General features: G+C 34.6%; 2 protein-coding genes across 3 annotated transcripts in view; both read left to right on the top strand.

The window, feature by feature from the left end:
• LOC109822212 (zinc finger CCHC domain-containing protein 10) lies at nt 420-8,213 on the top strand. The gene is made up of 2 exons (XM_020388383.1): nt 420-500; nt 7,015-8,213. Exon 2 carries the CDS (start codon nt 7,064-7,066, stop codon nt 7,868-7,870), a length of 807 nt encoding a protein of 268 aa, XP_020243972.1. The 5' UTR covers nt 420-500; nt 7,015-7,063; the 3' UTR covers nt 7,871-8,213.
• Nucleotides 8,716-10,562, top strand: part of LOC109820641 (DNA-directed RNA polymerases II, IV and V subunit 9A-like) — a 4,118-nt gene continuing 2,271 nt past the window's right edge. For both annotated transcript variants that reach the window (XM_020386819.1, XM_020386820.1), the window contains exons 1-2: nt 8,716-8,804; nt 8,888-8,963. In XM_020386819.1, the coding sequence (XP_020242408.1) occupies nt 8,776-8,804; nt 8,888-8,963 (105 nt within the window). In that variant the 5' untranslated portion in view covers nt 8,716-8,775. The remainder of the gene's footprint in view (nt 8,805-8,887; nt 8,964-10,562) is intronic.

The raw sequence follows: 10,562 nt of genomic DNA on the forward strand, positions 1-10,562 counted from the left end.
ATCATTTGACATCCATAAAAATCATGACCAGAAGATTAATATAAGGAGGAAAAAAAAGTATATGAGCTGATAATTCATTTTGCAAGACGAGTTATCAGCTAACATTAACAATATATTTTGCAAAATAAACTGTTAACTTGTACGCATTGACCTCTTGATATCTATTAATCAAGTTTAAAAAATTAGACTTTTTAATCAAAGAAGTTATTACTTACTTCGACGAGGGTAAAAGAGTGAACTCTAGGACAGTTGCTGAACAGTTATGGGCCTATGGCGCGTGCCTACTATACAGTTCACGTGTTTGAAGAATTTAGCGCACGTGCGGTAACAATCCCTTGTGCTGTATACTGCAATTTTACGGTTCTCCTGTCCTCATTTTGTAATTTGACAAATTATTAATGGCTTTATAGAAATATAGCCTACAGCCGAGCTTTTAGCTCCCGAGTTCTTTGAATAGGTCACCGTCTCCTGTTTTTGTTCTTCAATTTCCAAAATCCAAGGTCAGTTTTTTTTCCTTCAAAATTATTCATTTATTTCATTCAAATGTTTTCGACCAAAATTAGATACATAGATCTGACTATTATGATGTTTTATTAATATATTAGTTAGGAATTCGACACTGTTACTTTTTCCCCCATTTTATTTGATTATTTGGGTCAAAAATAAATCGCCGGTAGATCTGAAATTGGATCGTGATGCACCCCCCATTTTATTTGATTATTTGGGTCAAAAATAAATCGCCGGTAGATCTGAAATTGGATCGTGATGCATTCATTTCATTTATTTATTGGTTGGGTCAAAAATAAATCGCCGGTAGATCTGAAATTGGATCGTGATGCATTCATTTCATTTATTTATTGGTTGTGGATATATTTGTTTTAGGTCAAAAACCCATCTTATTTAAGTCTTTCTTTTGTATTGAAATAACCCTAGCTTGCTCAGAAGGGGATTTTGAATAACCAAAGTACCATTTTGTTAAGCTATCGATGGCTCTAATTAGTAATTACTAAGCACCCCCTTCGAATATGCACATTGTTACATTGGAGTTCCTCGATAGAATAAGCGATCAAGCGAAACCTTTTATGTTAATGATCTCATTGAAATTAAAAGGTGGATGCATTTATGTATTTCCTAGTGCAAGTATCCTCAGTGTTAAGAAAGTCTAGAACTTCACTTCATGTTAGACCTTGTTTTCGGCAGTTCCTTCTTTGTGAGCTTTGGTAGATGATAATGATATAATTTGGAACCACCAATAGATAGGGTTTGGTGTCGGGAAAACCCCAACTGCCACCCTCTTCCCTAACTTTGGAACTAGATTGTAGGTGGATATGAAGTTGTTTTTGTTCGGGTCTTTGTTAATTAGGCCATTGGATGTGAGATGGTGGATAAACCTTGAAGGTTGAAATTCTCTCTGAATAACTGCATCAAATGGCCAGAGGGAGGTGTTTTAAAATCTTCATTCATTCCAAACCTCTTTCCAATTTTCTTACATAGACTGAAGTACTTGACAATTTCCTAAATATCGAGGAAATCTCCAAAAAGCTACATATTACCGAATTTCTTTCCACTCAAACAACTACCTTAACATGAGCAAATGCTCCCTCTATCTCAAATCGTCTCTAGGAAAGTTCCCTAATTTCAAGGAAATCACCAAATATATGTCACTAAATAATAGTATAGACCTTGTTAGGATCCACACAATCTCACATTAACTAAGTATGTGTGGGTTTATCAAAATAAGATTTCTTCCGTCTAACAACATATTTGAATCCGCCACGTGCTTCCACTTACAAGTGACTAAAGCCAAAATGATGATGTGATATTGCTGTATTTGATCAGGACAAGGCTAGCGTGCAATCAACTTCACGAGCATTAGGACTGCAAAACATGACAACGCGTTAGGACCCTATTAGTCCCTCACTGATTAAATGGTCGTCAAGTGTGTTCGGGTTCTCGCTGACGTCTAACTTTTCAGAATTAGTTGACATAGATCTCCAACAGATCCCATGTCTCAGAAAAAATATTTCTCCAAGAGAACCTAGCTTCCTTGAGGTACTTAGACCTTAAGAACTTTTTATTGATGATAAGAATCCCATATTCGAACTGGACATTGAATTGAGCAAAACACGTTTCAAATCAATAACAGGATCACAAAACCCTAACTAACTTTAGAACATCACAAGCTTTTAAAATTGAGAAGAAAGGTTGAAGCTTCCTAATTTTTTGCAGCCAAGCATCTCTAAAAGCGATGAAATAATCGTACATCAAGTTATTAGTGCGTAAATCTGAAGGAAAAAAGAGAGAAATCGATACGTTGGAGCTGAAGGAGAGAGCAAACCTAGAAATACAGAGAGAAAAAACAAATAAAAGAGATTTTTTTCTCTAGTGCATGATCTTTCTTTTAATTAGGTGCAAACGGATTCGGGCTTAGTGGATTGCTTCCAACCCGAATGTAGATCCAATATGATAATATGATAATGATCATAATTACGAGAAGCCCTCTAATTTGGACGGAACTTCCATGGCCTTTTGATTTGTACAGTTTTATCCTCAAAATTTAGAAATTTTCGTTTTTTAAAGGCAAGTAACTTGTTTTTTTACTTTTTGAGGTGAAGTTGTAATTCCTTTTATATGAAACATGGTCATGAACTTTGTTATTTGTCATTTTATAGTTCTCTTGTAATGAAAGGAGGAGGTAAATTAGAGTATAAAAGGGACAAAAATCGAAAGTAAGATTAAAACATAATTCATATTTATATGCAGTAAACACAAAATTTATGCAATAAAACATATATTATTATACATTAAAATGATATATTTGATAATTAAAACATTTGACATGTACATGAGAAACGATTTTCTTTAAAACTTTCCTAATATTCAATTTGCTTGAGCAAGAAATTTTTGAAATTCAATACGATACTCATTAGTAACAAGAATCCACTAGTCCAAAAAACTTGGATTCCAAATAAAATAGATTCGACCAAGGGTAATCTCCCAGCAATTTCATACTGGATCTACATTAAAGCTGACTCTTTGTGGATCAAATGGTTGCATGAGACATGTTTAAAGTATAATTCATTATGGCTAGTACAAAAATATAAATAAAAAATAAAAATAAAAAGAGTGATTCTTGATGGTAGAAGAAAATTCTGTATGTGATTCATTATGGCTTGTCCAAAAAAATAAATTAGGTTATGTATTGCTACCAATCCAAACAGCGAATTCCCAACGAAACTTTTTCACATATGTTTTCTGAACAAAGAACAAAACAAAATAAGAAAGAATGTTCTATGTTAAGCACTTGGAAAGGCTGAAAATAAATTGGGTTGGGCTATTATTCTTTTAGGAGGAAAGAGCATTATCTCTTCCCATATTTATAGTCGTCAGATTAAAGTGTAGACGACTATAGTTCCAAAGCAAGAAAATAACACGTTGAGGAAAAAATCACACCCAAAAAATCATATCCCACCAATTCCGGTCCAAATTATTCACTCGCCTTTCTTAGTGCATCTTTTTCCATCTTCTCCCTATCTCTTACATCGAAGGAGGGCGCACGAATCCAAAAAATATGAAGAAATGTTAGCCACTTAAGCCTAAAAAGATTATAGGTTTAGTTCTTAATTTAGCAGAAGACTCTATTATTAATTGGACAAAACATAGCGTACTCGTTGAGGGTATGAAAGAGTTAAAAACATCATGATTAGCGTACTCGTTGAAGGTATGGAAGAGTTTAAAACATCATGATTACAAGACCCATCATTTTTACCCTATTTTAATTTTCTTTTGTTCAACCATATATATTTTCTTTTGTGATCATCTATAAAACTACATCCGAGGAGTTTTATTTTCAGTTGACTGATCAACAATTTTTTAAATATTCCCATTTACTTATTTTCACATTCATACATAGATCATGTACAAAAAAAATGAGTTAGATGCATATGTTTTCTTTTGTGATCATCTATAAACTGCATGCGAGGAGCTTTATTTTTCAGTTGAATGATCAACAATTTTTTAAATATTCTCATTTACTTATTTTCATATTCATACATGGATCGTGTACAAGAAAAATGAGTTAGATGAATTAGAAAGATGAACAGGATATATGAGAAGCAAAATGAATGGAAAATTAATTTGACAATAAGGCGCGGCTTTGACAGAATACATGTATAACCTAATAGCCTAAGACTCTGTTTAGTAAAGGGTTAATGAAGAGGGATTAAGGAGAACTATTAACATAGTTAGCCTATTCGATAACCAAGACTAAATTATTAATTGACTAAATAAGTTTTATTTAAGCCCGTGTGATCAAACTTAAAAGGGCAAAATTAAAAATCAAAAGTTTTGACAAGACAATCTATCTTTTATATGTAGTATAGATTATATGGATAACTGGATCAGTTGTCTTAAGATTTACACATTCTGGATGTTTTTTTTGTCCGGATCTGTTTAATTTTTTAAGAAATGGCTTAGCAGCAGATTACTTGATCTCATGTATCTTAGTTTGCTAATTTTTTTCTTTGGGATTTACTCTAGGGTTTAGGGTTTATGAATTACCATTTAGTAAATTGTCATTTGTAATGCATATCAAATTGTGCAGTTTTTTTTGGGGAAATTACCCTCTCTAATTGGATCCGGTGTGGGTTTGGAGTGATTGTCTAAACCTACATCAGTTTCCAATAAAATGGCTTAGTTTATTGCTTGGTTTTTGTATGCTCTGTTCATTATTTGTTCGTTTCTCATGTGCATGTCAAATGCTTTAAGTATCAAATATATAATTTTAATGTATAATAATATATGTTTTATTGCATAAAGTTTGTGTTTACCGTATATAAATATGAATTGTGTTTAATCTTACCTTCGATTTTTGTTACTTTTATACTCTAATTTACCTCCTCCTTTCGTTTCAAGAGAACTATGAAATGACAAATAATAAAGTTCCTGACCATGTTTCATATAAACGGAATTACAACTTCACCTCAAAAAGTAAGAAAACAAGTTACTTGCCTTAAAAAAAACGAAAATTTCTAAATTTGAGGATAAAATTGTACAAATCAAACAGCCATGGAAGTTTCGTCCAAATTAGAGGGCTTCTCGTAATTATGACTATTATCATATTGGATCTATATTCGGGTTGGAAGCAATCCAGTAAGCCTGAATCCGTTTGCATCTAATTAAAAGAAAGATCATGCACTACAGAAAAAATTTCTTTTATTTGTTTTTTCTCTCTGTATTTCTAGGGTTTGCTCTCTCCTTCAGCTCCAAGGTACCGATTTCTCTCTTCTTTCCTTCAGATTTACGCACTAATAACTTGAAATACGATTATTTCATCGCTTTTAGAGATGCTTGACTGACAAAAAATTAGGAAGCTTCAACCTTTCTTCTCAATTTTAAAAGCTTGTGATGTTCTAAAGTTAGTTAGGGTTTTGCGATCCTGTTGTTGATTTGAAACGTGTTTTGCTCAATTTAATGTCCGGTTCGAATATGAGATTCTTATCATCAACAGAAAGTTCTTAAGGTCTAAGTACCTCAAGGAAGTTGGGTTCTCTGGAGGTTTATGGGTAAATTTTAGACAACGTTATATGTTATGAAGTTTAGTTGAAATTCAAGAATCCATCCAGAGGAAATGGCAAAATTTCCGTTGATCTCTTGGAGAAATATTTTTACTGAGACATGGTATTTGTTGGAGATCTACGTCAACTCATTCTGAAAAGTTAGACGTCAGCGAGAACCCGAGCACACTTGACCGACCATTTAATCAGTGAGGGACTAATAGAGTCCTCACGCGTTGTCATGTTTTGTAGTCCTAATGCCCGTGATGCTGATTGCACACTAGCCTTGTCCTGACTGAATACAACAATATCACATCACCATTTTTGCTTTAGTCACTTGTAACTTGTAAGTGGAAGCATGTGGCGGATTCAAATAAGTTATTAGATGGTAGAAATCCTATTTTGATAAACCCACACTTAATGTGAGATTGTGTAGTTCCTAACAAGGTCTATACTTATTATTTAGTGACATATATTTGGTGATTTCCTTGAAATTAGGGAACTTTCCTAGAGACAATTTGAGATAGAGGGAGCATTTGCTCATGTTAAGGTAGTTGTTCGAGTGGAAAGAAATTCGGTAATATGTAGCTTTTTCGAGATTTCCTCGATATTATTTTCTCAAATGTTTGACAACAAGATTTACTGAATATTTAGAAAATTGTCGAGTACTTCAGTCTATGTAAGAAAATTGGAAAGAGGTTTGGAATGATTGAAGTTTTTAAAACATCTCTCTCTGGCCATTTGATGCAGTTATTCAGAGAGAATTTCAACCTTCAAGGTTTATCCACCATCTCACATCCTTTTAGGATAAGCCTTTTGCTTATGACTAGGATGTTAAGCATATAATTAATTAGCATAGTTGTTAATCGCATGTCTGAGAAGTTGCTAGAAATTTTGGTGTTGGGGATTTTTATGGGCTATTCTCTAACCTTTTCAGATTATCTTTCAATTTTTAAAAGAGGTTGCTGTTTGATCTGAAGGAAATGAATCTTTTAATACATAATGGATATTGATCTTGTTTTTCATGTGATAAAATGGACATATCTGATACTGATTAGTTCTTATTTCATAAGATGAAGTTTGATTGTTGGTTGTATTTACTTTATATAAGGGATTTGGATTCTTACTGTGCTATTTGGCTGGGTATTTCCCAAGTTTTTTGTGTGTTTTTATTAGCTGTATGAAGGTTTCAAGGTAATATTTCTCAAATATTTTTTGATGATTTTTTGTTTTACAATTCTTGAAGGGCATGATACACAAATTTCATGCTATCAGTTTTGGTTGTTTTCATTCAATAGTATATTAAATCAGAATTGATCTTGATGACTCAGTTACGGACAGATGTAGCTTTATTCGGAAAATATAATTCAATATTTCCTTTTCCTTCTTTATTATGGCTCATACGTAATTATAGCTTTTTGCTTGAGAGAGATTAATGTTCTCATGCTATTTTCTGCAGGGAAATCTTACGTTCTCAGTCTTGTTTTGTTTGGAAGATTTAGTAAAATATGTCAAAGAATGAAGAGAAAACACAAGCTGCTGCAGACCGAATCAAAGCAGCAGCATTGTCCGCTGCAAAGGGGCTTAGTCGTGCTCAAGCAGAGCGGGCAGCTGCAGCCGCTGCGAGAAACGTTAATGCATATGGACAGAAGGAAGAAGGACCGAGTAGATGGCAAGAGAGAAAAGAAGCCAAAAGGCAAATGTATCTTATGAGTACTGAGAAAGCTGTGAAACTCGGTGAGAGAAAAGATCTCAAGGGTTCTGTCTCCTCAATTGGTGGTCAGGCTTCTCAGTGCCAAAAGTGCTTCCAGGCTGGACACTGGACATATGAATGCAAGAATGAGAGAGTTTATATGTCTCGCCCTTCAAGGACCCAACAGCTCAAGAACCCAAAGCTGAAGATGACACTCTCGGTTTCCTACGATTTAGACAATCCTGATATTGAGAAGGGAGAGAAGAGCGAAAGGAGGCAGAAGAAAGAGAAGGGTGAGAAGAGTAGAACTAAGGGGAAAAGCAAGAGGAAACACCGGTCTGGTTCTGATTCAGAGGACTCTAGTGAGGCCTCTGTTTTTGAGACTGAAAGTGAGTCCTCAGTGACTGAGTCAGATTCTTCTGAGAGCAGCTCAAGCTACAGTTCCTCAGATTCGGAGGAAAGGAGGAGAAGGAGAAGAAGAAAGAAGCAGAAAAAGAGGAGGCATCATAAATACAGCTCATCGTCAGATTCTTCAGAGTCTGAGTCTGATTCAGCTTCTGATAGTGATTCGGATGACAGGAGGAGCAAGAAGAAGAGCAAAAGGCACACACGTAGGCGTTAAGGCCAAGTTGGTCAGCTGAATGCTTGCAGTTAATGAGATTTTGACATTCTAGTATATGTTGTCTACGTTTTAGGACTCCTTGAAGAGTATTCTGGTATCTGTTTGTTTGGTTTTATGACTTCTTGGGCCTTTTGTTTTCCTGTTGAGGTGGTCTATGGGTTGAAATAGTTGTTTTTAACGTCCTATTTTATATTTTGGATTGTTTGTGTGATATTCTACAATAACAGACGTCAAATTTGCCGGATTTCCTGTAACTAATGCCTCTATGTGGCCATTATTGGTTGCCATTGGAATTCAGCTTAAGTTTGATATATTGGCAACAGGGTTCTCTTGGCATATTCAATATCGATGTTCTGTTACTCTTCTCTTCAGTTAGCCTAATTTTCATTGCTTTATGTTGCAAATTTATAATATGCAATTGTAGACTGTAGGTGGATATGAAGTTTTTGTTCAGGTCTTCGTTAATGCTTGCTTGCTATTTGACTTGAAGGCGGATGAACTCACTGGAGATGCTAATAAATTTTTTAGTGTTCACAACACATTACTGCTGTGCCTCTTTATTAATTAGCAGAAAAGAGAAGCAGCTATCAACCCTCTAAAGGATAAAAGCTTGTTGAAAGAACTTTTCTGAAAGGGGCCAGTAGTTGCTGACATGCTTCTCCTGGAAGTATCTAACACTTTTTTGAACTCTTCCTCCATCCTTCAAGGTTCCACTAGCATCAGCTTGGCATCTCTGTGGAAGATTCTAGTAAATATAATTTATATTTCCACTTTAGTTGTCCATACTTCTTGTTTTATTCCCTATAGTGGGCAGTCAAGGCCTTCTCCTCCTGGGTGTTTGCTTCTTTTGGGAAAGAGAGAGAAGATATCATCTGCAGGAGTTAGAGAAGCACACCGCAGTAGCCATGAGTACCATGAAATTTTGCTGTGAATGGTAAGTGTATTTGTTAGCTTAGTTTTTTTTAACTGCCTTGATTATGGCTTAATTATTATTTGTTATTCGCTTGTCATTGACAGCAACAATATCTTGTACCCAAAGGAGGACAGGCAGCAGAAGATCCTCCTTTATGCCTGTCGCAACTGCGATCATCAGGTCTGCTGCCTAAACCTTTTTTCAGTTGTTTACTTCTTTACTTACTTCCTCCTTACTATTTGGATTTGTTATCTTGACGAGGAAACAAAGAATATAGACCTTGAATCATGATGGTCCGTATTTGTAAATAGCAGCATGCAAGAGTACTCCTAGATTATGAGTAGCACTTCCATGAAATAATGTTTTACCCCTATATATGAGTCGCAATTCCATGAAATTATGTTTTCTTTCTATTCTTTTTGTAGTGAGAATGGTGCTCGTTTTCCTTTGGATAGCGTATCGCCAGTTGATATATTGATGATTTAATTCATAACGCAGGCGTCTTTTATCAGTTCATTACCCAAAGGAATGAAGCATGTGTCAATTGTCAAGATTTTGCAAGGATCACATTCTGACACCTGAACGTGTCATATGCAGTAACAGTTGTCCTTTCCAGATGTTACAGTACTTGTTTCTTGCTAGCATCTTCATTATATTTAAATAATAGACTAAAGTTCCCACAACTTTGTTGATTTTAAATGATGTGATAAGTTTTATTTGTTAGATATAAATGTATCAATTAGTTGAAGTGCTTATTTAATGACTTAAATCCCAATCTCATGTTGGGTAGCTGATCAAACCCAAATATTGAGTCACTCGAAGGTAGTGACTAAATATTCAGAAATTTCTCCCAAAAAATACTGAAAATTTTCCCCTTAAGAAATAAAGGGGCATTAGAAAGTCGCCAAGAACTCGTATGATTTGCTGACTTTTGGCGTAAGTATTTGGGTCCCAGTTGCCGTAGACATCAATGGATCGTCAAATTGCATCTGCCGTTTTAAAACTTGTTATTAGTTTAGAAAATAATTTTGGGTATTGCTTTTCCATGCTTGTAACAAGTGTTTTTATTGTTCCAATGAACAATTTTAGCATCATGTTTTTTGTATTCATGTGTACCAGCAAAGTTATGTTTACATGTTCAAGTTTCAATATGCTTTTATACAGAAAAACTATCAAGGAACAACTATTACTCATATTGACAGACATAACACGGTCAATCCATGACATATGATTAGTAGATACAATTATACAAACAACAGTTTGTGTTTTCCGCATATATATAGAAGTATAGTATATAGGTATAATATATAGTATATATAGCTATACATCATTATATATATATTATATATAATGGTAAAAAAACAGCGTGGTGAATTGTAGTAGCTTACGAATTTAAGTGTAGGACAGGAACGAGTCATCTTCAAATGTTTCGACATGTCAATGCCTTTTTTAGAAGCGTATTGCATATCATAGGCTGTAACATGTCTTTTATATGCTATAGAGCCACCTCATAAATATTATCCATCTGTAGTTAAGACCACTTGTTACTTTGATAGTCACTGGTGCACAGAACATTCATAAATGGTCTCTGTGTAGTTGAATTGGACTGCCGAAGTTGAGAATATGTACAAGCATATCTTCATCTCGTTCTTGGTCAGATGGCTACATTCTTTTATGAGTACAGAGTTGCCATAATAAATTACTGGAAAATTTCCATGGTGTTGGCTCACTGCCATAGGATGTGAACATAGTATCACACATCTGTGAGAGCGTCAGTTG

This window comes from Asparagus officinalis, chromosome 8 (genome assembly GCF_001876935.1).
Source record: "Asparagus officinalis chromosome 8, Aspof.V1, whole genome shotgun sequence".
NCBI classification, from domain to species: Eukaryota; Viridiplantae; Streptophyta; class Magnoliopsida; order Asparagales; family Asparagaceae; genus Asparagus; species Asparagus officinalis.